The 26,092-nt window shown below is 53.9% G+C and overlaps 4 protein-coding genes across 14 annotated transcripts in view; 2 read left to right on the forward strand and 2 right to left on the reverse strand.

The window, feature by feature from the left end:
* The window catches only part of NUP85 (nucleoporin 85), a 70,486-nt gene extending 70,058 nt beyond the window's left edge, over window positions 1-428 (forward strand). For all 4 annotated transcript variants that reach the window (XM_042966585.1, XM_042966584.1, XM_007091252.3 and 1 more), the window contains one exon: window positions 254-428. In XM_042966585.1, the coding sequence (XP_042822519.1) occupies window positions 254-352 (99 nt within the window). In that variant the 3' untranslated portion in view covers window positions 353-428. The remainder of the gene's footprint in view (window positions 1-253) is intronic.
* Window positions 1-16,996, reverse strand: GGA3 (golgi associated, gamma adaptin ear containing, ARF binding protein 3). Of its 3 annotated transcripts, none has more exons than XM_042966581.1 (17): window positions 16,858-16,996; window positions 10,160-10,244; window positions 9,958-10,033; window positions 8,467-8,565; window positions 7,614-7,737; window positions 7,255-7,358; window positions 7,040-7,120; window positions 6,513-6,650; window positions 5,888-5,969; window positions 5,659-5,775; window positions 5,119-5,361; window positions 4,662-4,732; window positions 4,045-4,358; window positions 3,591-3,799; window positions 3,118-3,287; window positions 2,834-2,944; window positions 1-2,617 (listed from the first exon to the last, which is right to left on the reverse strand). In XM_042966581.1, exons 1-17 carry the CDS (start codon window positions 16,895-16,897, stop codon window positions 2,507-2,509), a joined length of 2,175 nt encoding a protein of 724 aa, XP_042822515.1. In that variant the 5' UTR covers window positions 16,898-16,996; the 3' UTR covers window positions 1-2,506. The 3 variants fall into 3 exon arrangements, with proteins under 3 accessions (XP_042822515.1, XP_042822517.1, XP_042822516.1); XM_042966583.1 differs by lacking the exon at window positions 16,858-16,996 and adding an exon at window positions 16,460-16,571; XM_042966582.1 differs by lacking the exons at window positions 8,467-8,565; window positions 9,958-10,033; window positions 10,160-10,244; window positions 16,858-16,996 and adding an exon at window positions 8,246-8,452.
* Window positions 16,941-20,447, forward strand: MRPS7 (mitochondrial ribosomal protein S7). 2 transcript variants are annotated; one of them, XM_007091250.3, is made up of 5 exons: window positions 16,941-17,076; window positions 17,820-18,011; window positions 18,133-18,196; window positions 18,568-18,735; window positions 19,838-20,447. In XM_007091250.3, exons 1-5 carry the CDS (start codon window positions 17,030-17,032, stop codon window positions 20,057-20,059), a joined length of 693 nt encoding a protein of 230 aa, XP_007091312.1. In that variant the 5' UTR covers window positions 16,941-17,029; the 3' UTR covers window positions 20,060-20,447. The 2 variants fall into 2 exon arrangements, with proteins under 2 accessions (XP_007091312.1, XP_007091311.1); XM_007091249.3 differs by lacking the exon at window positions 16,941-17,076 and adding an exon at window positions 17,114-17,293.
* On the reverse strand, window positions 20,353-24,323 carry MIF4GD (MIF4G domain containing). Of its 5 annotated transcripts, none has more exons than XM_042966588.1 (6): window positions 24,196-24,323; window positions 23,152-23,283; window positions 22,175-22,284; window positions 21,821-21,976; window positions 21,637-21,729; window positions 20,353-21,095 (listed from the first exon to the last, which is right to left on the reverse strand). In XM_042966588.1, exons 2-6 carry the CDS (start codon window positions 23,237-23,239, stop codon window positions 20,868-20,870), a joined length of 675 nt encoding a protein of 224 aa, XP_042822522.1. In that variant the 5' UTR covers window positions 23,240-23,283; window positions 24,196-24,323; the 3' UTR covers window positions 20,353-20,867. The 5 variants fall into 5 exon arrangements, with proteins under 5 accessions (XP_042822522.1, XP_042822523.1, XP_042822521.1 ...); XM_042966589.1 differs by lacking the exon at window positions 24,196-24,323 and adding an exon at window positions 23,979-24,174; XM_042966587.1 differs by lacking the exon at window positions 24,196-24,323 and adding an exon at window positions 23,653-24,174.
* Between the last annotated feature and the right edge of the window lie 1,769 nt (window positions 24,324-26,092).

Below are 26,092 nucleotides of genomic sequence, written 5' to 3' on the forward strand. Positions count from 1 at the left end.
CTTCTTGGTTTGGCTCTTAACCTGTAATTGACACACCAGCTTGTTTTAGGAGAAAGTGGGGTGATCCTAGTGTTCTGGTCTCTCCTCGTCTGTTGGTCAGTCGCAGAGGTTCTTTGCATGCAGTTCCCTCAGATAAATCACTTGCTAGAAGCTATTAAGGGTTAAATGCCCTTGGTCTGCCTCCGGGTCACATAGAACCTTAAAGAAGGAACACTTCCTGCCATACCTTATGCTGGCCTTCTTTGCTTTTTAGGAGGACATAGAGAACACCAAGCTGGAAATGCTGAGACTTGCTCTTGCGCGAAATCTTGCCCGGGCCATTATAAAAGAAGGCTCACTGGAAGGCTCCTGAGGCTAGCCAAGAGCTGCTGTAGCCTGGCATCTTTGTATGACAATGTATATAAATTTTTGAAAGAATAAAAACATTTCTTCCCCCTCAAATAGAAGGCAAATTCTTAAAAGTTCAGCTAGGGGCTTTTTCCTACCTCTGCTGTGAACTTAAGGTGTTAGAAAGTACGCGTTCTGTTCTCCTTGGCATGGAACTTTTTTCCTGGTCTCCCAAAAGAAAAAGCCACTCCTGGAAGTTATGATGGTGAGTGCAGTGCCCTCTTTCCTATTTGAAAGTCAAACGAGAGCAGTCAGTGGTTTACACAGGCTTCTGAAATTGAGCCTCATTTTAGAATCAACTGGAACATTATGTTAATTGTTCTGTCCTTTAAAAAAGGAAAAGGTCCAGGAACCTGTACTTTCATCAACAAAAACCTCAGGTGATGCCAGCAGATGTGTCTACATTTGGAATTCATAAATGGTACTCTGTCCACTGTGGGGTGAATGGGTATTAGGATTCCAGCTACGGCAAAAATGATTTTATTTGACATGCAGCAGAACAAGGGCAGCAGAGTTGGGATATCGTATACAGCCATTTGTCACAAAGCAGTGACCTCAGTAGTAACACTCAATTTTAATGTCTAAAGCTTATTATAAAGGTGTATTTTCACACAGTAATCCCATAAACCTTCCCAGGGCTGCTAGCAGCTGGCTTTTGGAAAGCTCTTGGATTTACTCTATGTTGTGAATGGATTCACTTTTGACCTGTTCTAATCAAGCAGTGAATTCTGCTTGCTGAAGCTGGAAAGGAAGCAGGAGAGGACCTTCTGATACAGTAAGGAAACCTGGCAAAGTGCAGGGAGGGATCAGGGATTGTGGCATGTGCCACCTTTCCCCAGAGATGGCTTGGAGCCATCCGGCTAAGCCCAGATGAGCTGAGTGCTCTTTCCTCAGCTGGTGGTTGTCCCTTTCTTGCCCTGTGAGGCCTGGAGTCCCTGGCCCACTTGCATCTGGTAGAAGGAGCAACTCGGACAAGCGGTCGGAGGTTGAGCACTGCCGAAGCAATAGGGTCTGGTGACTCGATTCAAGCACGGTTCCTAATCTCACCACCTCCAGACCCCGTATCTTGCGGACATGCCCCTCAGCAGCTGGGGACAGTCAAGTCCTAGGCAACAGGTAAGAAGTCTAGTGCAATACGCCTGACCCTGAGGCTGCCTGTTCCCAAATACATGCCATACCACAGGCCAAATGGTGGGAAGAGGGGGAAGCCTAAGCAGGAGAATGCAGAGGATGATGGGAGTTGTCCTCTCCTTCAGAGACTCAAAGGGCAGGAGAGCAGTTTATTTCATGCCAAGCAAGAGGTAGTGAGTAGGATGGCCTATTCCCAAGGCAGGAGGCACACTTTTCCCAGAAAGCTTTGAGTACCTGCTTCCAGAGAAGGGGAGACACTGGTTCTCTTCCATTTTCTTTTGTATCCCTAGTTTTGGCTGCCACAAGGCCAAGTTCTGTTTCTAATAGGCTGAGTTTCATATCCCACTGCGATGTCCATAGGACACAGCCTGCAACCACCAGAGACGAGCACGCAACTCACCCAGCGGCCATTCCAGGATGCTGCTGCCCATGGAAGGCAGGGCTGGAGACTCGGTAGTACGTCAACTTCTCTATGCCCAGGGCCACTTGGGACCACTGGGCTTTGCCTACCTCCCAAGAGGAGCCTGCCAGCAGGGGAAGCACAAAGTAGTGATGAGGGAGCTGAGGCCTCCGGGGGGGGGGGGGGGGTGAGAACACGGTCCTTGAGGGAGGGTGCCAAGTCTCTTTAGAGCCCTCCCCCCTTATGGCATCAGGATGCCAGCATGGGAGGAAAAAACCTACTCCCCTGCCTTGGGTCCACGTTCCCAGGGCAATAGTGCAGAGTCTGGAGCCACTCCCCACCCCCGACGGCACATGGCCACTTCAAGTCACACAGGTAGACAAAAAAACCAGGTCCTTTTAGGGGGGCCAATGAGAGATCATCACGGCAGCAGCTTGGCTCCCAGCAGCAATGCCCAGGGCCCCTGTTCCGTATCAAAGCTCTAAGCACTGCAGTCAGGATGTGGAGAATGACTGGACCAGAGAGCCCTCCTGTCTTGTGGCAGCCTGCCTGAGCTTCAATGCGGAGGTGACACGGAGTCCTCTGGGGTCATAGGTTACCCCACTGTTCCACAGGAGGGAATTGGTCCACCTCGCCCACCTCTGTGCTCAGCTGCTCTCCCAGGGCGAAGGTCAGCCTATACCGAAGCCTCGCTTTCTCCTGTGACAAAGGGGCAAGCGTGTGAGACCTCCTCTTCTCCTCAAACCTTGGGGCCCTTTCTGTGCTCCCCTCGCCACCCCAGGCTCACTCAGCCACTGAACCAGGGTAGGGAAGGGACACGGTTAATGCTGCGGTATCACGGCACTTCAAACTGGGAGGCAGAGGTCCTAATCTGGGGCAGCTAGGGCTTCAGGATGGACCTCGGTTCCAGCTCACCTTCAGCGGATTGGCCAGCAGCATGACCTGGGTGATGGCTGCAGGCGGCTGGATGGGACTAAATGGAGACAGCTCTGTCCCAGAGGGTGGCTGTAACTTCACCTTCATTGACTGAAGAAAAAGAGAAGCTCCTTTGAAGAGAGATGGCAGGTGCCCCTAGGAGGGAGCCTACTGGAGTCACAATGGACACATGGCTGCTGCCTGCTGGCCTCAGGGCCCCTCAACCCAGTGGGTTCAAGATAAGGCTACTTCTGCCTCCAGAGGCCCCAGGAAGCCAGGGGTACCTTTGGCACTGCGGCCTGCAGCACGATGCTCTTGATGGGCAAGGGAGCTGTGTTCAGCATGGACACCACCACCACCAGCACGTCAGGCCGTCCAGGCGGACACTCCTTGGCAAAGTGGAAGAGGATGCGGAAGCCGTTTTTATCATAGGCTGTCACAGGAAGGGCGCTGCCTGTGAGGAGAGATCATGTGGGTGAAGGAGAAACCTCACAGAGCCCAGAGGGTGTTGGCCACAGCCAAGGGGGCAGGACCGGGCAACCCTGTGGCCAGCAGGCTCCTTGCAAGAATCTGGGAAAGAGCCTCTCAGAACCTCCCGAGAGTCCAGTGGCAACAAGGAGAGACCCAAGACAGCAGGGAAGCGGGTCATGTCTGGCTCTAAGGGCCCTGGGCAGACAGCCTGTGCCCGCCCCTCATTCCCTACGACCCCACAGGCTGGGCCCCACATCCCCTCCCGCCCCATGCTTCCGACACTTACTAGGCTTGATAGATTCCAGGGGCACATGGACACTGGCCAGGGAGAGCTCTGGCCCCTTCATGGGGCTGCCCTGGGGCTGGAAGAGAGGACTGCTGGGCCCAGGGGAGAAGGGGAGGAGAGGCCGAGCAGTGGTGCTGGCGGGGACCAGAGGGGAGGTGGTGGCCCCAGGGAAGAAGATGGAGGAGACGGGTTTCACCAGACCCGATGTCCTGAGAGGCAGGAAGGAGGACAAGGCAAGTCAGAGACCTGGGGAAGCTATAGGGCCAACCCCTCAAAGCACATCTCCCCTTCCCGCCAGGCAGAGCGGTTCTTACCACCCCACCTCCCACCGTTTCCAGATTCCCACCTGCCTCAGTAGGCCAAAAGGGCACATCCCCAGACCCTCTGGAGCTGCCCCTGGTTCTGCCAAACCCAGGTCCAGCCCTCCCCAACCCAGCTCTCCCCCACTCATTACGCTCTGGTCTCTTCAAGAAGATGATCAAGGGCATCCAGCTGGTGCAGGGTGCTATCGCCCAAGGCTGAGCCGTGGTACCCGAGGGCTGTGGGCTCAGCCTTGAGGGCTGGGGCCGGTCCAGTTGGGAACAAGAAGGAGCCTGGTCTGGGGGCGGGAACACTGGCTGGGACCGCAGGAGCCGGGAAGGAGGGCGGCAGCGGAGCCTGGGAGCTGCCCGCGGACGGTGCCGAGGGCGGGACGAGAGGCCCATCCGAGGGGCTGGCGGCAGCACTCCCGGGCTCAGGGCCGCCAAAGTCCAGGTCCAGCTGCTCGTTCTGTCAGGGATGGAAAGTGCATGAGCAAAGGCTGTGGAGGGGTCTGGCGCAGACGGCAGGTTTCGGGTCTCCAACTCTGGCCCCCTTCCCTGGGGGCCCTGTGACCCCACCACTGGACGAGCAGCTTCCTGAGGCCAAGGCCAGCCCCTGGATGTGATCCACGTTCCCAAATGCACGCAGGGCAGTGACCCAAGGAGTAAGGACAGTCGCCGCAGTTGGCTGCAGCCAACTGGGGCTGAGGATGAGTCGGGAAAGAGAAGTGAAGCTCGTCGAGCATTTTAGTGATGTCCCCTGTGTCCCTACCTGGAACAGGGGCCATTGGCTGTTTCCAGCTGACTCTGTGGAAGGGGCGGTGGGGGCTGGATCAGCAAGGCCTGAAAACAGAAGATGATGGTGAGAAGGGGCTCTGCCTCGGGCAGTCCCACCTCACCCAGGGAAGGTCACGTGACAAAATGAGCATCAAGGGGTGACAGGTGGGGAGGTTTTCCCCCAGGCAGCCTCCAGGGGGAGACGGATCCTCTTCAGTCCTTATGTTCCGTATGTGGTGGGGGGCGGGGGGCGCAGAGGTGGGGAGCAGAGCAAGACAGTCCACTGCGTCCATGCTGGAGCCTGGGTGCAGACTGCCCTGAAGGCCACTGAACCTGACTCTATCCCTCCACCTGGAGCCCCCTTCCCCACCTCTGCTAAGTACACAGCCACCCCTCAGCCCTCCTCCCGATTCCACACGCCTTTTTGCTCTGCTGGCCCCTCCGGGACACACCCAAGCAGAGCAGCTCCTCGTCCAGCAGGCAGAGGGCATTGCTTGTGCTGTTGGGTCCCAGGGCGGCCTCGGCATGACTGGATGGGTGGCTGCGCCCAGGGCCCGAGGTCTGGGGGGGTGGAGGGAGGATAGGGATGCCGGAGGACGGTGGGGCAGGGGCCGGGGCCGACACTGAGGATGAGCTGCTTGGTGTGTCCAACTCAGCAAGGTCGATGAGAGTGCCTTGGTCCCTGGAGTGGTTTCCTGGATGGGCGAATGGAGGGGGACGGGACTGATTAGGGGCCACTCTAGTGGCCGCACAGAAAGAAGCAGAACCCTGAGCGCGGCCTCCAGCCTGGGCAACGCTGAAAAGAAGCAAGCAAAGAAAACCCTATCCACAGCTCCTGGCCTCTGGGAAGCTGGAGGACCACTTGGAGTGGCTCAGAATCCCCTCGGGCCCTGCAGGATGGCTTGTGGGTCAAGCACTCGGGGCTCATGGCTCGGTGGTGGGGCCCGGGGCTGGTCTGGACGGGTCCAGAATGGAGAACTGGGACACTTTACCTTCAGAGTCTGGAATGGCTGAGGTGGCTACCTCACCATTGACCACCTGCCCTTCAACGACCGTTTTGTAAGAGCTGATGACCCGGGAGAGGTTGTCACTGGCCTGGAGGATGTCCCCTAGAGCAGAAAAGAGGTACTTCTCACTCCAGGCCATGACACTCCCCCGCTCCACGCCTCCGGGCCAAACCCACATTCCTGGGTCATCCTTGCCAACTACTCTTGAACTCACCCAAACTATTGTCATTGTCCTCTGTCTCACTGGCTAGTTTGAATAATGTCCGCCTCTTATTCTCACACCGATCAAACAGCTCCTGCAAGAGTCCCAGACCTAAAAATGAGAGCTACAAAGTCCCTTGGAAATCCTCCGGTGCGGTGTTCACGTCCAGGCCCTCAGGGGGCTCCTCTAGTGCCATGGTCAGTTACCGGCAGAACTGGGCTCAGAGCACACATCTTCCTGCTCCCAGCTTTCACCACGGTGGATCACCCGAAAGGTCTGCTTAGGACCAGTGGGAGTGTGTCCCCTCCTGTCCCCGAGGTGAGCACATGCCTCAGAATTCAGAGTATCTATGTGACCAAGGACTAAGGTGCAGCAGCGTCAGGGGCACAGGGTGGGTCTCTCTACCCAAATGTCCCTGAGCCAGAGAGAAGTGAGCCCTGATGGTGGGTCCGCGGGGTCGCACAGACTTGGGCGTACACACAGCTCTTCTAGCCTGAGTTAGCCACAGCTCGTGTAAAATGGGGGTGTCACTGCTCCCACCGCCACCCGGCTGCTGTGCTGATTAATGAGGAATGGCAGGTACTGAGCAAAGGCTGACCCCCGTTCCCAGAGCCCAGCCCCCCGGAGATGCGCCTACCTTCATGAGCTCTTTATCTGCCTCTGAAGAATCCTCTTTGCTGTAATGAAGCAGCATCTCGTTGAGCAGCTTTACGTTGTTGTTAACCTCCTCTAAAGTGTGCAGACGCTTGGTCACCTTCTGGATCCGTGCCTCGTCCTGTATCGAAGATGATCAAGGAGAAGAAGCTCACCTAGACTCATCCCACAGCCCCTGATGCCCCACAGCAAGGACTGCACCAGAGGACACGCGCAGAGGCCAGTCCCAGTGGAGGCTCCTCTTCATGCACGGTTCTTGGGAAACACGAATCCCAGTCCTGACGCACTTTTTCTTTTAAAATAACGGCCCACCCTGCCCCCCAGGCTGGCCCCATCCAGGCTTGCTCCTCTAGTCCATTCTCCCCCCAGAAGCTCCAGTGTGCCTCCCGCTCTCTGGCCTCTCCAGGTGAGGGCTGGGGGCAAGGGCAAGCAGCAGGCCTCACGCCAGGGGAAGGGACTATTGTTCTGTGGTCAAGAGTTCCTCCGCCCCAAGGCCCAGGGCCCACTCACTTCCTTCACCATGGACTTGATGAGCTTGTTGGCCTCTTGTAGGTCATCTGGGTTTTTGCTTTTCAACAACTTGGCTAAAAGCTGGAAGAGGAGGTACCGAAGGTAAAGGGAAAGGTAACACCCCACCCGGGGGACCGCAGAGGAACTGGAGCTCCCGTGGCACTGAGTGAGCCCACGCCTCATCTGAGGACGCCGTCGGCTGGGATGCGCTTTACCTTGGATTTCTCCTCATCATCAAAAACAGGGTTTTTGGGACGAGGTGGTGGAGAGGGGATCAGTGTCCTGTCCACGGGGATCAGTGGGTCAGACTGCACGATGCCTGAAAGGGAACATAAGGGGGCGGAGTGTCTGCTCAGGCTGGGGTCACCTCGTTGCCGTTCCTCACACAACGAGGGCGGGCACAGCCCTGTGACCGGGACCCGCAAGGGGTGAGGACCATCTCAACCTATCGAACCGCAGCTGAGCCCTTCCCAGGATCTTCCCTTCAGGAGGGGGTGGCAGACAGCCCCTCATTCTTCCTGGCCTCAACCAGCCTCTGGGGCTGCTCGGAGGCCGAGGGAAGGTGAGCACGTACCCTGTCTCTTCAACATGTGATACGCATCCTTGATCTTTGTTTCTTCTGGCAGGGCCAATGTCCAGCTGTAAAGCAGCTCGATCACCTTGGTCTTCACTTTCTCAGACACCCTGTCCCCCAGGTACTAAGAGGCAAAAGGAAATAGGGAAGAACCTCGTAACTGGTGTCAGAGGCAGAGACCACGGGAAAGCTCTCTTCACGGCAAGGACAGATGGCCGGTTGGCCCCAGTCTTCGGGCCTGTCCCAGAGCGGCAGGCGTGCGGTGTGTGTGACATAGAAGGACACCGCCGTGGCCGAGCAGGATCTATCAGGGCTACAGTCTGTGCTCGGGCAGGGAGTCGGCAGCTCACTGCGCTTCCACGCACAATCTCCCAGAAACAATGGCAATTTATCTCAGAGGAATTAATGAGAATGTCTGAAGTATGAAAAATTGCTCCCCGCGCTTTAAGCGGTGCCTAGAGCTGAAGCAACACCAGCGAGCAACAGAAGCTGAGCGCCTGAGTGATGAGAAGAGTAACTCCTCAGACCTCCGGAAGACGGACCAAAGAAAAGTGACCGCGGTCCCAGGAGCCCCCCTCCCCCCCCCCCCCGCCCCCAGCCAGGGTGCGCGTTAACGCCTGCTGCCACGTCACCTGTCACATTAAGGCCAGGAGTCCATCAGAGGGCTGCCTGTCCCTGTGGCCTCACGGTCACCCGGCTCCACTCAGGGCCTAGCTCTCTAAGGACAAGATGTGGACAGCTCTCTAAAGACAGCTCTGTGGAGATGCCGGCTGCAAGGTGAAGCCAGTAAGACGGGAGAGGGGGAGGGACACGAAAGCAGTTCCTAGAAATGAGAAAACCGCCACTGACTGACCTTCGGAGAGACGACTTTGATTAATTCATTCAAAAACCGGAACTTTCCTACTTCATTATGAAATCTCCTGCCACAGTTCTTCATACACGCCTCCAGCACCTACAGCCACACGGAGGGGAGGTGCTCAGTGCGGGTGAGGGTCGGAGCTGGCACTCAGCCAGGACCCTGCACGTAGATCACAGTGACTAGACCTTCACGAGGAAGAAACCGATCAGGAAGTTTGTGTGCACTGCCCCCCTCCCCCTTCACGCCCCCCCCCCCCCCCGGAGCATCAGGGCAACAGGATCACGGACACCTTGGGCCCCTTAAACCTCTTCTGGGGAAGCCGAATAGGGACTAAAGAACAGAGCACTGGGACCCAGATACCAAGACAGTTGAATGTCTGTCGTAGAAAGTGCCTGCTTACAAGATTCCGCCCTCATCATTTCGATGAGAAGACTGAGGCCCAGAGACAGAAAGTTTCTCCGACTCTGGGTCCAGGGCTCTTGCTATAAGCTGATCGATGTTTGGGGAAGATGGAAGATAATATTTAAACAGTTTTCTTTTTCAAAGACATATTTTCCCTCCCTGCTCCCATCGATTTTCCTTCCGAGGCACATAAACTACCTTAAGTTTTCGGTGCTTCCTGGGGCCCTGGGGCCTGCGGTTTATGCCCAGGAGAGCTCCACCCCAGTGTTCCCTTTTTTGGCTTCTGACTTTGTAAAGCAGGGGTTTTCCAGCATATCGCTACTGACGTTCTGGGCCATTCTTTGTTGTGGAAGCCCGTCCTGTACATTGTAAGATGTTCAGCAACATCCCTGGCCTCTAGTCACTAGATACTAGTAATGCCCCATGACACGTGACACCCAAAAGTGCTTCTAGACACTGCCACATGTCTCCTGGAGAGGAAACCCACTCCAGGTTGAGAAGCATTGTTTTGTAAGGCCTTCTCTCTGCAGTGAACGCAACAGAGGTGTGCACGTGAGCCGTCTGAGCGCCCTTCCCGTGCATGACCCGGCTGACGTCGGGGAGAACCTAGGAATCCTGTGAGCTCAGCCACCTCTGGCTCAGTGCCGCACTTGTCCCCTCTGAATAAACACTAAGCTCCACCTGTCGGTGGTGCCTTCAGCAGGAGCTAGCATCACTTTTAGCTACAGAACTTTTTACTTGCCTCATTTTCCTTTAGTTCGCTAACTCTTAACTGGCAACACAGCTGTTAGCATCTCTTCAAGAAGCCGCCTCTGGGCTCCACCCTGGGCTCAGGGCTCCTGCCTCTGGCTCCTTCCCTTAGCCACTCAGCTTCTCCCACAAGACCGGTGGCCATGGTGCAGGGACTGCACTTCAGTCATACGCATTCGTGGGGCAGTTTACGGAACGCGCTCCAGATAGATCTAGTATCAGGGACTTCCAGCTGCCTTAGGACGTGAGCCATGAAAACCCCAGAGAACCCAGTGGGCGCATGAGGAAAGGCCTGGGCTCACTGAAATCCACCACTGCAATGAAACCACATACCGTCAGGGCCTGGACTGCCTCCCATTCCTGTGGAGACTGGATCTTATGGGCCAGCAGTCGGACAGCGATCTGTGGCCTGGGAGACAAGCAGACCCCGCTTTCAGGCACTGACCCTGGGACCACGTGACTGGCCCTCTTTGGCCAGTTTTTACTTCTACAGTCAGCTCTCTCCCACTTGCCTCCCGACAGCTTTGAGACTCACCCTTCAAGCTCTTTGTTGATCTGATCACAGAAGCCAATTATGTATTCCCAGTCCTCCTGGCGGTTGGAAGGATTGGTGGCTTTATCTTGGGACAGAGCAAAGCGGAGGACAATTGAGGACACAATGGAAAGTGTTCCAACAATTTTTAGGCATTGATGTGAAGCTAAGTTTGTTTCCACATTTCTTTTCTGATAAGAGAATCCTCAACAGGTCAGTCCAGTATTTTGGAAGTCACAGATGAAAGGGAAAACAAATTCTCAGCCTTGCAAAGCATAGAGTTGACCACGGTCAATAGTACAGATGAATAATTATAAACACAAATGATAAAAATCTTCAAACTGATATCCGCAAAAATGTTTAATGTAACAAATAAGTATAAATAATTCTAGTTACATAAAAATAAGCTATTAAGCAAGTAGGAGTTATCAAGAAGTGTTTCCTGGAGAAATTAAAGTCAGGTGATACTTGATAAAAAAATATATATATATACTTAGGAAATGTATTTCCTATGTACCCTTCAAACGTTTTTTCAAGACCTAACTTTCCTTAACGCTTTAAATGTTTTTTAAATTGTACACAATGTCATCCTTTAAAAAAATAATTTTTTTTTAATCTTTTTATTCATTTTTGAGACAAAGAGAGACAGAGCATGAACAGGGGAGGGGCAGAGAGAGGGGGAGACACAGAATCTGAAGCAGGCTCCAGGCTCTGAGCTGTCAGCAAAGAGCCCGAGCAGGGCTCGAACTCACAGAGTGTGAGATCATGACCTGAGCTGAAGTCGGACGCTTAACCGACTGAGCCACCCAGGCACCCCCACAATGTCATCCTTTTAAGTTAAACTAATATTTAATGAGCCCCTACTGAGCACCAATCATCGTGCTCCGTTCCCAGGACCGCAGATACAGACCGCCCCTACAGTTTAAATGACCTTCTATGGGGCACCTGGGTGGCTCTGTTAGTTAAGCATCAAATTCTTGATTTCAGCTCAGGTCATGATCTCTCGGTTTGTGAGTTAGAGCCCCACATCTGGCTCTGTGCAAACAGTGAGGAGCCTGCTTGGGATTCTCTCTCTCTGCCCCTTCCCTGCTCGCTCTCGCTCTCTCTCTTTCAAAATAAAGAAATAAACTTGAAAACATTTTTTTGAAAATAATAAAAGAATAAAAAAATAAGTGGTCTCCTATGATTAAGGACAAAGACAAGTGTTGGAGAGTTCTCAGAGGGATCACTGAGGGTTTAAAATCCACGTGCTAAATGTCAAGTCTCCTAATATTTGGTGGGGTCCCCTCTCCCCTGTGATCCCCCAGAACCTTGCTAGGGGTGGTTAAGGGTGTTCCCACCTCTGATTCAGATCTTGGAGTCTGCCTCTTCCAGAAAGCACTCTCAAGCTGTTTGCTAAATTTAGGACTTCAGGTTCAGAAGAGGAATGGAAGGCTGAAGGCGTAAATCGTTTTTGAATCCCCATACTCCCACACGTTTCCACAAGTGCCAAAAGCAGAGCAAGAGAACCTTGAAAAAGCCCCTCCACACAAGGGGTGTTGTCAGAAGTTCTTGAATTCTGGTTTCTCGTGACTGTGTTTTCTTAACTTCCTGTTTCCTAATATCAAAAATCACTTGCTCCGTGACCAAATCCTAACAAGGCCTCCCAGCATCTCCCCACCCCCACCCTGCCCCAAAGAGGGCTCTGAGGTACAAGAAGTCAGCAGACGCCACCCGGAGGCGGAGGGAAGGCGCGCAGGACCCACAGACGCAGCGCGCGTGCCTGGCAGTGTTTCTGCTCTGATCGCAAGAAGATTCTGATGCTTTGAGCTCCTATTTGGAGGAAAAGAAAAATGTCTGTCCTCAATCATGAAGAGAGAATTAGCAGGCCCTTTAAAATGTGAAGCTAGAAAGGAAGCAAATTAATTTAATTCCGTCAAGAGTGGCTATTTATTGCCACGGTGACCTACAAGCTGTCACCGTCCAGAAGCCCATGTTTCTCCCATCAGTTGCCTGATATCTTCTCAGGTGTTAGCATGGCTGTGTTACTAATCCCCATCATTTGAGATGCTTAAAGTTCTCACGTGACATCAAGAAGCTGAAGGATGCAAAAATAAGGCGGTCTGAGAAGCCATACCCCTCCCATCGCTGCTATTATCATTTTGAGAAGAGTCACGTACTTCATGGCGTAAGAAAGACTAACGCATTCATTTGCACCGTTCACAACTGGAAAAGGACGGCGGGGAGTGCTGCATGGATGCTCCCCTGCCCCCACACGTGCATGAGCAATGGACCGTCCCCACACGTGTTCTCCCCAGGCCTCCTGTAATTCTTGTAGCACTTCTGCTTCCAAGTACACGCCCACTCCCTTCTCACTTGGGTTCAACTTCTCCAGAATCCCACTTCCTTTCATCTGGACAGACCTTTCCGCTGCAACTCTGCAGGGAGCGCTCTGCCTGCATGTGGGCACAAACAGCCCCTGTTCAGCAATGGTCAGTCCTGGTTCTGAGTATCTGCTCCAGCTCTCCAGCCTACTCAGGAAGCCGACCACAGCACCCTTAGGAACTGGAAGAAAACTCGGGATACTTCTGGGTGACTCGATCTCTCCATTTGCCCGCTGCCTCCCTCCAGCAGATGCACACAACTTTCCACCCACAAAACAAGCTCTATTACCTGGCACAGAGGTGACACTACAGCCTCACCTGTCGACCCCACCCTCTAGAACTAGCCCTGGACTCTACTTTGACTCAAGGTTTCTATTTTCAGGTCTTTCTTGAAAGCCTTATTCTCTTGTGTGTCTGTGCATCTAGATTTTCTGCTCTCATTTTTCAGCTTAGTTCCAACACTAGTTTTGACTGTTGTGGGGCCTCAAGAGTCAAGTGGGGACGGTTCAAGTAGGGGCAACACTGGCTACCCAATCCCAACACAGCTCAAACATTTCACAGATGACAAATTCTATGTAACATATTACTTAGAGATTAAGAGAGTCAAGAATACAGGATGGAAAAGCAATCAAGAGTCAGCCTTCAGTGCTAGGGTCTTGAATCAAGAGGGCCTTAGTCACCAAGTCTTTGTTAAGTGCTCACAGAAAATTAAGTACACAGATCAAGTGTATTGTACTATATTATTCAATCAATCAATAACGTAACTAAAGGAAAACTAAGTACAGAGCATTTGGCCATAGAGGGACTACAGAAAAAGTCCAAGACTCAGAGCCTAGCCTTGAGGAGGTTATACTCTGTTGGTGCAACACGTGCAAAATAACCAGAGCAAAAAATTAGAGTATATGATTTGTTACAGAAACAAGTTTTAAAACAAGCTCATTACTTCTCCTTCCTGACTTCCCTATTTCTATAAATGGTGCCATCATGGGGTGTCTGGGTGGCTCAGTTGGTTGAGCATCCGACTCGGTTTCTGCTCGGGTCATGATCACACGGTTCATGAGTTCGAGCCCCACACTGGGCTCACTGCTGTCAGCACGGAGTTCACTTTGGATCCTCTGTCCCCCTCTCACACTGTCTCTCTCTCAAAAATAAATAAAACATTAAAAAAAAATTAAAGAAAAATGGTGCCATCATTCAAAAACTCCTTTTGCCCCCACATCCAGGCATCCGGATTTGAACCCCCATTGCTGACTCCTTCCCTCTTACCCATTTCCATCAACCTAGGGTCCCTTCCTTCTCAAGGTCTATTTATTTATCCAGCAAGCACAAGCACGGAATGGGCAGACAGAGAGAATCCCAAGCAGGCTCTATGCTGTCACCACAGAGCCCGACATCGGGTTTGATTTCACAGTGAGCCAAAATCAAAAGTCAGACGCTTAACCGACTAAGCCACCCAGGTGTCCCCCCTCAAAATCTTTTTAAATCTCTCCTTCCTTTCTTACCTCTGCCCCTACCCCAACCCCTTCTTCACCTGCTTCTTGAATTTCTCCTGGCCATCCTATATAAAACCCCTATACTAACCCTTGTAAAACACTGATTTCACGAGAGATGGTAAGAACGGGGACCTGATAACTGTCGAAATTTAAGCTTTTTGAGCTGGAATTCCAGCTTTTCCAGAATTTGGTTCTAACTTCCCAGGTTTCTCTCCCACCACACTCCTACTGGAACTACCTGCCTGAACCAGCCAAAAACCTGTTCCTATATGGTTTCTCTATTTACATCACCGTCCAGTGTTTTCTTAGCCAGTTTTCCCCAGTCTTTAAGGCCTGGATCAAATGCTACCTCCTCACTGACAGAATCATGTTTCCATTCCACTTCTCCCCAATTTCCTGAAGAAACTGCCTGCATTTTAGCATTTACAGTTCTTGCCTTGTACCTGTATCTTTTTAGTAATGCTTTATCCACTCCAGGATCACCTTTACCGAACTTAAGGCAAAGACAGATTGAACTTAATTAATTTTCATAATACCTCACATAACAGGTATTTCTTAAAAATCTTTTTATGTTTACTTATTTTTGAGACAGAAACAGAGCATGAGCAGATGAGGGGCAGAGGGAGAGGGAGACACAGAACCCGAAGCAGGCTTCAGGCTCTGAGCTGTCAACACAGAGTCTGATGGGGGGCCTGAACCCACCAACTGTGAGATCATGACCTGAGCTGAAGTCGGATGCTTAACTGACTGAGCCACCCGGGCGTCCCACATAACAGGTATTTCTTATGGACTGATTATAGTAATGACAGGAATTCACAAAAGGCTGAAGTCATCAAGAGACAGTCCGTGGACAAGGAGAATCTGGGATGGGTTTTAAAGCATTTAGTTAGGCAAAGGAGAACAGGGTTTCCAGGGAAGGAGAGCAATGTGTACTGATGGGACAAGAACATATCTGACTTAGCAAAGCAAGAAGACGCTCAGGAAGCCACCAAGAGGCGGCATGAGGCGTGCGACAGTGGGACGACCTGATTCCACAGAAGTGCTCTTCTAGGAGCAGAATGCCAAGTGGACAGAAGGGACGTGGGGAGACACCTGAAGCACTGGGCCCAGTAGAGGCTTCTATAATAATTCTGGCAATCCACAGAGTGACAAGGACCTAGACTAAAATAGTGCTAAACCCCAAGCACTGGTTCGTTCACCTGGCCAAGTTCACACCAATAAGTCACAAGAACTGTGAAGGTGAATGATGGAGAAGAATGGAAGGAATCTGAACACTGCCCCTAATGTCACTCTAATGGGAAAAATCAAAGGCCAGTATCAGCTCTAAAGTCTACAGACACCATTGTCCTTCCCCCACTCACAATCTCTACTCTCCCTCAAAAACAGGTCTGTCCCTCTCCTATTTCAAAATATAACTCTAAATCTAGTCTATTAAACTCAGCTTAAGTCAAATTACTTCAACGTCCCTATTCATATTCATGAATCAAACAAATTTCAGGGACCCATGGGTGGCTCTGTCAGTTGGGCATCTGACTCTTGATTTCAGCTCGGGTCATGTTATCACGGTTCGTGGGATTGAGCCCTGGGATGGGCTCTGCACTGACAGCACAGAGCCTACTTGGGATTCTCTCTCTCTCTCTCTCTCTCTCTCTCTCTCTCTCAAAATAAATAAACTTAAAAAACAACAACAACATCCAATTCCAGTGTAGTTATATCTATATCGGTTAGATGTCTCTGGACAAGTGGTTTGATTAGAGTCAGGGTGTCCTCTTTTTGTGAAATGGTGCATTAGTACCTGCTTCACTAGGATACTTGATAAATGAATTAAATGAGTGTCTCTGGAGTGCTTTGAGCTCCTCAGAGAACAGTTCCATATATACAGAAGACTGTGACCTGCCTGCAACTGCAGATTTTGCAAATGTAACCTGGGTTCAACAACCTGAAGGGGGGTAGCTCAGGCCATTGGAGGAAACAGCCTGGAGGCTCCAGTACATAAGAGGTCTCTGCGCAAGGCAATCTCTAGGCATCCTACCTGTCACCATCCTGCCCAATGTGTGTTCACTTAAAGAGGCCTCCAAGGGCCTCTTCTAGCCCATAGGAAAGTTAACTTATTAACCCTTCAGCAGAGTACTACCTGCTAACAAGGTTAACCTGTATTTCCTTAACAGAAATACGATTTAGCAATTAGAGCGAAGGCCGCTCTAACTACAGCACTAGGCTGTGTTCCTCAGCTTTGCTCAGAGTACGCTATGGACGATGACTCGTTAAGGGGTTCAAGTGTGTGTGTCTCCCAACACAGACATAACCAAGCTTTGGCCGCTGCAGGAAAATAGAGCTCTGTTCTTTACCCTACTTTGGATTATTCTCACTTCAAACATTCTGCCTCAGCGAAGCGGCCACTTCTCAAATACATGGTCGCAATTCTGAAGCAGTATGTGTATACTCACTGGTGCCCACCGCTCGCGAAGTTTCAGCCCCAATCCGCGGCTTTTCCCTCGGTCTGGGACTGAGGCACGGGGGTCTGAGAAGCGGGGCCCCACCACAATGTCCCCAAATCGCCGATGCATGTCAGCCGGGAGCACTTAGCTGACGCTTCTCCGCAGCCCGCGGGGCCGGGACAGTACGCAGCTCCCGCCGCCGCGCGCAGCAGTGGGAGGAGGCGCCGGGAGGGGGACCCGGCGCCCTGCTGGGGAAGGGGCGTGATCGCTGACAGCTTGCGGCGAGGGCAAGCCGAAGCGCGAGCTGCTAGGAGACGCGGCCACTGGACCCTGGGAGGAGGTGTAGGGGGGGCAGCGGGGGCGGCGAGGGGGCTCGAGGACAGACAGAAGCGGCCGCGGCTACTCACTCAGCCAGGACTCCAGGCTCTCCCCTTCCGCCTCCGCCATATTGCAGCCGCCCGGGCCGGCCCTGCGGCCTCAAACCTCGCGAGAACTTGCAAGAGATGAGCCGGGGCGGGGCGTGCATGGGGCCTGAGAGGAGAGAGCCCCGCCGCCGACGGTCGAATCGGACTGCGACGGATGAGAAGCCGAATGTTTCCTTTCGATTCTTCCCTTTGGACCTCGGAGTGAGAGACTCTTAACGCCCGGACTAATAGGGTGACGCACAGATTTAGGACCCTGTGGAGCTTTTTCCCCGCCTGCCGTCCCTCGCTCAGGCACGCCGAGGACGGCCCTGTTGGGGTCCTTGTGGCCAGCCAAGATGGCTGCGCCCGCGGTGAAAGCTGCGCGAGGGTGGCCGGTTCTGGCGCTGGGCGTACGGAATCGTCTCCTGCGGTTTCCAGGGTAGGAGGGCGGCGGGAAGCCGGGGGGCCGCTTGGGTCTTCACGGAGAGACCTGCAGGGAAGGAAAGGACCACGAGCGGACCGTGCGGGGACCTGGAGAGAGCCTGCGGGCCAGGACACCTGGGTCCAAGACTCTGAATTAGCTGCGTGACTTTGGGCCAGTGTGAAGGTTTCCCGGCGATGGGGTTCTGATTGGAAGCTGAAAGCACGGTCTTACGGAAGAGCTCAGCGCTGGGATTTGCTGTGTTGGGAGAGGTGGGGGGAGAGCTGCCTAGGCGGGGCGCCTATCCTGTGACTTCAGGAGGCTCTCCTTACCGTTGGCACTTGACAGGGGGAGACTTTCCTGGCCTTTTTGGGGGGAGTTTACTTACCTCTTGGGACAAGAGCCAGAATTACTGCGTTCAGGTTTGCCTAACGCTCTCCCTGCCTCTCTCCTCGACGGGTTGGCAAACATGCCTATTGTTAAGTAAGGCCTTTTCTCTTGTGGGGTCAACTTTTGCCCGCCTCTTCCTCTTCCCCCCTCTTAGGCTAACCCAGGTGAGGGGGAGCCGCTATGGTCCTGAATACAAGGATCCACAGGTTGACAAAGAATATTACCGTAAGCCATTGGCAGAGCTGACGGAGGAGGAGAAGTATGAGCGGGAACTCAGGAAGACTCAGCATATCAAAGCTGCCCCAGCGTCGAAAACAAGCTCTGTGTTTGAAGACCCAGTGATCAGGTCAGATGGAAGCAAATACTTCTGTTCCACAGACTGGGACTATACCAGGGAGGGTCTGCAGTTAGGATTCTGTGGAATCCTAGGCCTTGGAAACCTAAACGTGTTGCTTTTCTTCTTGAAGTAAATTCACCAACATGATAATGAAAGGAGGAAACAAAGTCCTGGCCAGATCCCTCATGGCGCAGGTAAGCAGCTCGTCTCCCGTCTGCTTTCTTACAGCTTTGTGTGTGGCTTTCACTTTAGCATAAAAAAGTACAAATTCACATACCTGCCATTAGAATGACCTTCCTATGTATGGGTGGAGGTGGTGACTTTAATACATCCTGCAGGAGTCGGCCACCACCATTCACTCCCCCAATCACAAATCTTGGCCTGTTTGCCTGGTCCTCGCTCAGAAAGAGGGAGGCACTTAGGAACTTTGCCTTTGAAGTTCTGAGAGAGGAGCTGCACTGTTGTAGGAGAGCAGGATGGGAGGAGTAAAGGGCAAGGTACTAGCTCAACTGGGAAAACCCTTTAGGGAGGCTGGTGCGGTGTCTTTCAACGTATGCCTTTGCAGACTCTGGAAGCTGTGAAAAGGAAGCAGTTTGAGAAGTACCACGCTGCCTCTGCAGAGGAACGGGCATCCATCGAACGCAACCCCTATACCATCTTCCACCAAGCACTGAAAAACTGTGAGCCTGTGATTGGGCTGGTACCCATCCTCAGAGGCGGCCATTTCTACCAAGTGAGTGGTCAGGGCCGGAACGCAGGGCTGCCCACCCATGAAACAAGATGGTTGGGGGGGGTGCTTGCGAGGGGGAGGGTCCAGAGCAAGGCCAAGATTGATAGTTTTATAGGGACTAGGTTCTGTCAGAATCTGCTCGTCGGAGTCCTAGTGTAAAACTCACAGGCCGAAGATGGGAGGGGAAGAGAGCAAAGAATCATCCGAATTACTTTTTCTGGAAGCCCACCCCACCCCCATTCTGTCCACTGTGCCCTGTTCTAAATTGTAAGCTTCTTGCAGTGAGGGACTGTGTTTATAACTCCTCTTCATCTCCCGGTGCCTAGAGTAGCGCTTGACCCGTAACTGATGCTTCATCACCATTTCCTGAACTGAATGAGGGGTCTGTTACTGCACTTAATTATACATCATTGTTATAAGCCAGTGTTCTCATCTTTTTCTTTTTTAATTTGTTTTATTTTTGAAAGACAGAGAGCATGAGTGGGGGAGGGGCAGAGAGGAAGAGACACAGAATCTGAAGCAGGCTCCAGGCTCTGAGTTGTCAGCACAGAGCCCGATGCGGGGCTTGAACTTACAAACCGTGAGATCATGACCTGAGCCGAAGTCGGACGCTTAACCGACTGAGCCACCCAGGCACCCATCATCTGCTTTTGTAACATAAACTTCACAAGGGAAGAGACTCTCGTTAATGACTGTGTCCCTGGGGTCTTGTGTGGTACCTGGTATATAGTGGTGGTCTAGCAGATAATTTTTGGACAAGAGGATTGTGTTTATAGGCACCTGTGATCTGAGTTAGCTGAGTCACCCCAGCTCGATGGGGCTTTTCCCAGTTGATGTGTATATCACCTTGGCTAAGGTTCCATTTAGAGGTGAAAGAGGTCTGTGCTTAATGAGCGTTTGCTCAATGAACGCCTTTGTGTCTGCTACACTGAGGTCACTCGGGTGTGGGTAACTCACAAGAGGAGAAGCGAGGCCCTTCTTCTCAGGAGCGTTGCCAGGGCTGGGTCAGAGGGAACCTGTGGCTACCCCTTACAGCTTAGGGAGGAAGGAGGCTGCAGGCCTGGCAAGTTCTTGGACTAACTTGCCCACGTCTTGTCTCCTTCAGGTCCCCGTGCCACTAGCCGACCGGCGCCGTCGCTTCCTGGCCATGAAGTGGATGATTACGGAGTGCCGGGAGAAGAAGCACCGGCGGGTGCTGATGCCGGAGAAGTTGTCCCATGAGCTGCTGGAGGCTTTTCACAACCAGGGCCCTGTGATCAAGAAGAAGCATGACATGCACAAGATGGCCGAGGCCAACCGTGCGCTGGCTCACTACCGCTGGTGGTAGAGGGAGGGTAGGGGCCCCGGGAGGAGCCCGGGGCTCTTTGCTGCAAGAAGTAATGAAACACTTAAGGGTTAAGGATGTCGTTCCTTTTTCAGGGCAGGCAGGCCTCATAAGGGTGGAGCAACATATGTATTGCTTGTTAGTCCGTCCTTTCGGGCCTAGAACTTGCTCTTCCTATCCCATCTCCTTACAATGAAGGAACATACCACTTTAGATTTCCTGCAGGAAACTTAGGGCCCATCCAGTCTCTCCCCTCAATTCGGGGGTAGAACTTAGGATGATATGAAAGGAAGCAGTTTTAATGTTAGAAAAGCTTTATTAGAAAACTGTCACCCTGAACTGGTGTAGCATGTGACGGGGTGCTGCCATTTACTAAAACCGACTAGAAATATGTTTGTTTCCGAAGTGGTCCTTGTACAAAATGTAAAAAGCACTCTCTGGTGGGACTTGTGCTCTGCCCCTTGATATCCCAAAGTATCCCACCAGTAGCTATGGGTACCCATTTTACAGATGGGGAAACTGAGGCACCAAGATGGCTGTTGCACCAGTGGCTTCACAACGCAGTGGTTCTCAGAAGCTGCATTTCTCTGCCTGGCCCAGGTTGGAGGTGATGGGACAGTGGGGGGCAAGTCTGTTTGGTGTTTTCCCCAGTTCCCGAATCCAGGAGGGAAGGTGCTCGGGGCAGGACCACAGCATAAGTGGGAAACCGCTCAGGAGCTGTTGAAAGTCTGGAAGGACAGTCTTTGGGAGAGGCAGGAAGTCGGGTAGGTGAGAGGCCGGTGCTTCAGGTGCGGCAGCCTGACTGGGAGGCCTAGTCGGAGACCTCGCTGTAGTAATACTTGTGGGCAGCCGGGGTCGTCTTCCAGCCGGCTGCCCGAAATTCGATGATCTCCAGCAGCAGCAGCTGGGCCAGGGAGCTGAGGCCACTTGGGAGCAGGAAGCCATCCCGGATCAGGACAAAGAGCTCATCCATGCGCTGTCGGTTCATCTTCTCCAGCTGCTCCCCCACCCGATGCAGCTGGAGCACCAGGCAGTCCACCTGTGGGGGAGGGCAGTGGGAGGTGACCCCCAAGGCAGTGCCAGCCCATCACCGAGCAGCCGTGAACGGAGCGCTTGCAGGGTTCCGTGCTTGGCCCCATATGCTCATTTTCTCCTGTCTTCCTCACACCACCTGGTGGGTATGAGCCACACTTTACGTGAAAGACCAGTTCAGGACTTACCTAAGGTCTCTTGGGCCAGGCTGGGTGCAGGCCCTCTCTGTAAGCTGCCACTTAACCCAACCTCTCTACCCCTCTCCTCACCTGCCTAACTGATGGGTTTCTGGGCCATGTGTATCCAACAGCTGGATTCCTATCACAGGTTAGCTTTCCTACTGGGGACAAAGCCTCTGAGCCTGTAGGTTTTGGCTGCTCTGTTCTGGATAAATTCCAGGCCTGGCAGCTTATCCTGGAACTGAGGCAGGCCTCGCATGTCCCCACCAGGCTCCTACCCTAAGAAGTGATGCTCTCGGCTGCCTCCATGGACAACAGGCATCTGAGACTGCCCCCCCCCCTCCACAGCTGTCCGAACGGGTCACCCACCTCCTCCTCCTTGTTCAGACTGTCAGGCTGGGCCAGCCGGAAGAGGCAGTCATAGACGGGGTTCACCAGGGCCATCATGGGCATGTTGTTCACCTGTGGGGGGAGAGTGGGGACCGGAGCACTGGTTTAGTGGCTGAAGGAGACAGGCTGTCTCTGCTGCACAGGGTGACTACCGGGGCCTCACCCTCAGGTAATCAAAGATGTTGCAGATAAAGGTGACATAGCAGACCCAGCCCTGCAGGGACCGGGCTCGCAGCTGCTCCCGAGCCTGGTACTCCTGCTGCAGCCGGTTCAGGAGTCCCCGTCGGAAGACACTCTGGCCTGCTTGCTTGCTCTCGGCCTGTGAGCCAGGGAAAGGATGGTGAGCAGAGGGCGGTGCCATGGCAACCCTCACCCAAGCTTCGGTGACAGAGGACCCTCCTGTCCATCTCTCTCCACCCGAGGGGAGCCCTGTGCATCTCTGCCCTGCTGGCCAGGCTTTCTGCCCTGTGCTGAGGTCTTTCTCAAAGCATCTTCCGCTTTACCAGTCCCGGCCAACCTGAATGATGGCATAGCACATGCGCCCTGCTTCTTTACTGAAGACGCAGTCCTGCAGAGAATGGTCCACAATCACATTGGCCACCTTCTCCAAGTCCACAGCACCTGGATCTGGGGTAGAGACAGGTGGGAATCCAGAGCTGCTGAATTACCACATTTGCCTCTACTTGCTTCTACAGGGATGGGAGATACTTACAAAAGAGCACTCCCATTATAAACCTGACGTGTAAAGAGACCAGAAGATACATGGAGAAGTAACCACACACAGGAGCAGCCCTCCCGTGAGCCTGGTGGCCCACTCGGAGGAAACCAGAAGGGTTATGTGGCCACTACAGACTGATCAAAGAATGCCAGTTTTTTTAGGGCACACATCATTTCCTGGCACTAGGCTGAGGAAGGAGCACTGAACGGCGATGTACTTGACAGCAATTTCACGGAAGAAAGTGTTCTTAACAATACACAGTGTTCTTGTAATACATGAACCCTGACAAGAGCGGTCCAGGCAGGGCCTCCCCAACAGGCTTAGCTTGGCATGTGATGGGCATTACTAATTGTTAGCTGAGTCAAACTTCTGGGTGCTGCAGAAGGCACAGATCCAGGCCAATTACTACATCTCTGCCAAGCACAACGCTCCATCCTCTGTCCCAAGTCAGCCAGCTCTGCACATTCAAGACAGCCTCCTGTGGCTGAAGCCTGGTCCAATGTCAGGGCTCAGGAGACGACTCTCTTCTCTGTGCTCCAGCCCCTTTCATGGGTACTTGAACTTTAAAAAATGGCTTTACTGCCTGAGAGGTGACTCTATGATTCACACTTTGAAATGCTGGTCTAAATGTAGCTTGTCCTCCAGTCCAAGAGTGACTTACTCACTCCTGCTCTCAGAAAGCAAAGGGACAGCTGGGCATTCTGGGCTGAGACTCAGGTCTCCAGGCCTGACACTTTGGACCATTCTGTACAGCTCAGGGGGGCGCCCATGCTCACCTTTGAGTGCTGTCTTCAGCAGCTGCTGAGTCTCTGCGTCAAAAGACTGGATTTTATACTCCTCTCTACCAGGCTCCCCCATGACCATTCAGCCCCAGCAGCTCTTTACTGGGGTGGGACTAACGACAGCACCTAGGGAGGAGGAGAGGGGCAAGGGAGAGGCCTCAGGTGTGCACTGTGGGGCCAGGTTCCGATCCTGCACGCCCCGGGCAGGGCTGGCCGGCACACTGAGACAGGTCCTCCCAGCCAGTCCGTTGCATTGGGCGGTTGGCTGAACGCCCACCAAGTTTGGCTTCTGGTGGAGACTGGGCACCAGCCAGGCACCTGCTGCTCAGTTTAAGAACCCCAGTAGCTTCTGGGATTACACAAGCGTAAAGAGGTGAAGGTGAACGTGCCTACCCTCTTGTCTCCACAGGAGGTAGGGTTATTCTCAGCTCATACCAATGTTGGGGTGGGGTGCGCAGCGCTGGGGGTGTGGATGGGGGCATATCAGACACTTGCCCTGTCTATATAAGCCAGCCTGGAAGCTGCTGGCCCAGCAGACTTCGGCGAATGACCGGGCTGGGGACACCGGGCAGCTGTCTCAGCAGGGTTCCAAGCCCCGTCTCCGACCCCTCCTTCGGCTTTAATCAGAGTCCCTCTCAGTCCCCAAACCCGCCCTTCCAGCCCTCGGCCTGGCCTGTGTGGGCGGGTGCGGGAGCCCGAACTGCCGCCGTCCCGGCCAACTTCTCCCAGGGACGGACTGGTTAAACTCGCCCCCCGAGCGGCCGAAACCCGGCCCTGCCCACTCAGGACTCCCAATTCCTGAGCTCCATTCTGGACCGTTCCTCTTAAAGAAGAGAGGAGCGGGATGACGCGTCTCCCGGCGGCGGTCCCTGTGGGAGTCCCCTCTCCGGACGCGGTGCCTCCCCGCTGGTCAAAGGAGACGACCTTGGGGTCTCCAGAGCCAGGCAGCTTCTCCAAACCCGGAACACCCTGCCCGGCGGCGCAGGGTCGCCGTCCGGAGTCCCGCGGGCGAGAGGCGGCACGAGCGTCGGAACCCACCTGCCGGGCCGGCGCCGCGCCCGCGTGCCCGGAGGCTGCTCGGAGAGCATGGTGCGCGCGACCCCGGCCGCCGCGCAGCAGCAGCTGGAGTGGCTGGTCGGGCCTCGAAGCCGCTTAGGTCATTTCCGAGCGCGGCGCCGGGGCGGAGCCCGGCGTGGATGGGGCGGGGCCCGGCCCGGCTCGGGAGGGGCGGGGCGGGAGCAGTCTCGCCAGCGCCACCTGCCGGAGTCCCGGGGACGCTGTCCTCACCGCTCGTCCCTCGGAGGTCAGTGGCGGTACCACGCACGGGGAACATCCGCGACGCTGTCCCCACCCTGTCCTCACTCGACTCGCCCGCGCCGGGCGAGACCTACTCCTCGGCCCACAGGAAGCCATTGGTAGCAAGTGGTGGCGCCCTACCCCGTCCCAACGCCTGGGGCTCGGGCTAAAACGGGTTCCAAAGAGGAGACTTAAAGAGACCCTGTGGAGGTAGGGCAGTGATGGCTGGAGGGGGCAGGAACTTACAGGTGGTGGCCTCTTGCCCCCGACGCGAGAAGGCAGGGGTGCCTGTAACGGCTGGATCACTGCTCCCCTTTCCTTCTCTCCTACTCCAAGTACAAACAGTACTGGTAAAATAAGTTGAAAACCAGTGGACCAGCCCAAGAACCCCATCCCCCTGCTAGCCTGTGACCCGCGAAGTTCTGGGGGTGACCCCGAAGTGGGTTAAGCTCCTAGCTTGGTCTTGGCTAGGGCTGGGAAAGAGGCATAGGCCTAGCAGCTTAGGGCCCTCCCTGAGGTCGGCCCTGGGTTGCAGAAGGGCAACCAGAAGGGGCTGGAAGAGAATTGCCTCTTTTCATGGTGTGGACAAGAAGTGTCCATGGCGACTTCCTGTTGCCAGAGTTCTCTCCTCTGATTAAAACAGCTGGCGGGGCGCCTGGGTGGCGCAGTCGGTTAAGCGTCCGACTTCAGCCAGGTCACGATCTCGCGGTCCGTGAGTTCGAGCCCGGCGTCAGGCTCTGGGCTGATGGCTCGGAGCCTGGAGCCTGTTTCCGATTCTGTGTCTCCCTCTCTCTCTGCCCCTCCCCCGTTCATGCTCTGTCTCTCTCTGTCCCAAAAAAAAAAAAAAAAAAAAAAAAAAAACGTTGAAAAAAATAAAACAGCTGGCGGGAGTGGTCACCAGAAAAATGAGGAAGGACGGCTGCAGCAAAAGAAAGTAATGAGTAGAAGAGATGAAAAGAATAAAGTGTACTTTATTCCACTCAAGTGGAATTTCTTTAAAAATACATTCAGGCAGCTGCCTTCCTGCAGCTCCAACCCAGGCCTCCAGTGCCCCAAACCCTACCCACAGCCTAGATCTTCAGAATTAGCAGCCAAGAGCAGGGAAGCTTCAGGAGTCGGGGTCCCAAACATACCACAAAGCCCCAGGTCAGAGCCCAAACAGTTCTTATGACAGGAGTCCGAGGGCCACGACACCCACGCAGGCTTGCTCCCAGCCTGTGCCTTCATCCTGAGTCATTGCAAAGGCTGGAGCCAGCTCCCAGTCTCAGAGCAGGGTAAAGTCCTGCAGGGGACTCCTGTGCTTCTCCATGCTGGCCTCCCCTGCACAGCCAACCCTGCAGGCTGGGCTGCCCTGGGTGGGTACGTAGGGGGGCAGAACTGGGTGGAAAGGGTGGTGCTTGTGTTCTGTAAATTCCCTCTCACCCCCGTCCCCCTAAGTGCAGTGTCTCCTCTGTGCACAGAGGAGTAGATGTGAATTCTTGTGCGGACACCCCCGCCCCCACTTGTGCCCTCAGCAGGCTGTCTGTCCAACCCTTTCCTTCTACCATCTGCTCACACGGCTGCTTCAGAGCTGTGGCCCTTCAGGGATGACAGAGGATGCACACAGCACCTTGGGGCACCCTGAGAGGGCAGCTGATGC

The sequence above is a fragment of the Panthera tigris genome, chromosome E1 (genome assembly GCF_018350195.1).
Source record: "Panthera tigris isolate Pti1 chromosome E1, P.tigris_Pti1_mat1.1, whole genome shotgun sequence".
In the NCBI taxonomy this organism is placed as follows: Eukaryota; Metazoa; Chordata; class Mammalia; order Carnivora; family Felidae; genus Panthera; species Panthera tigris.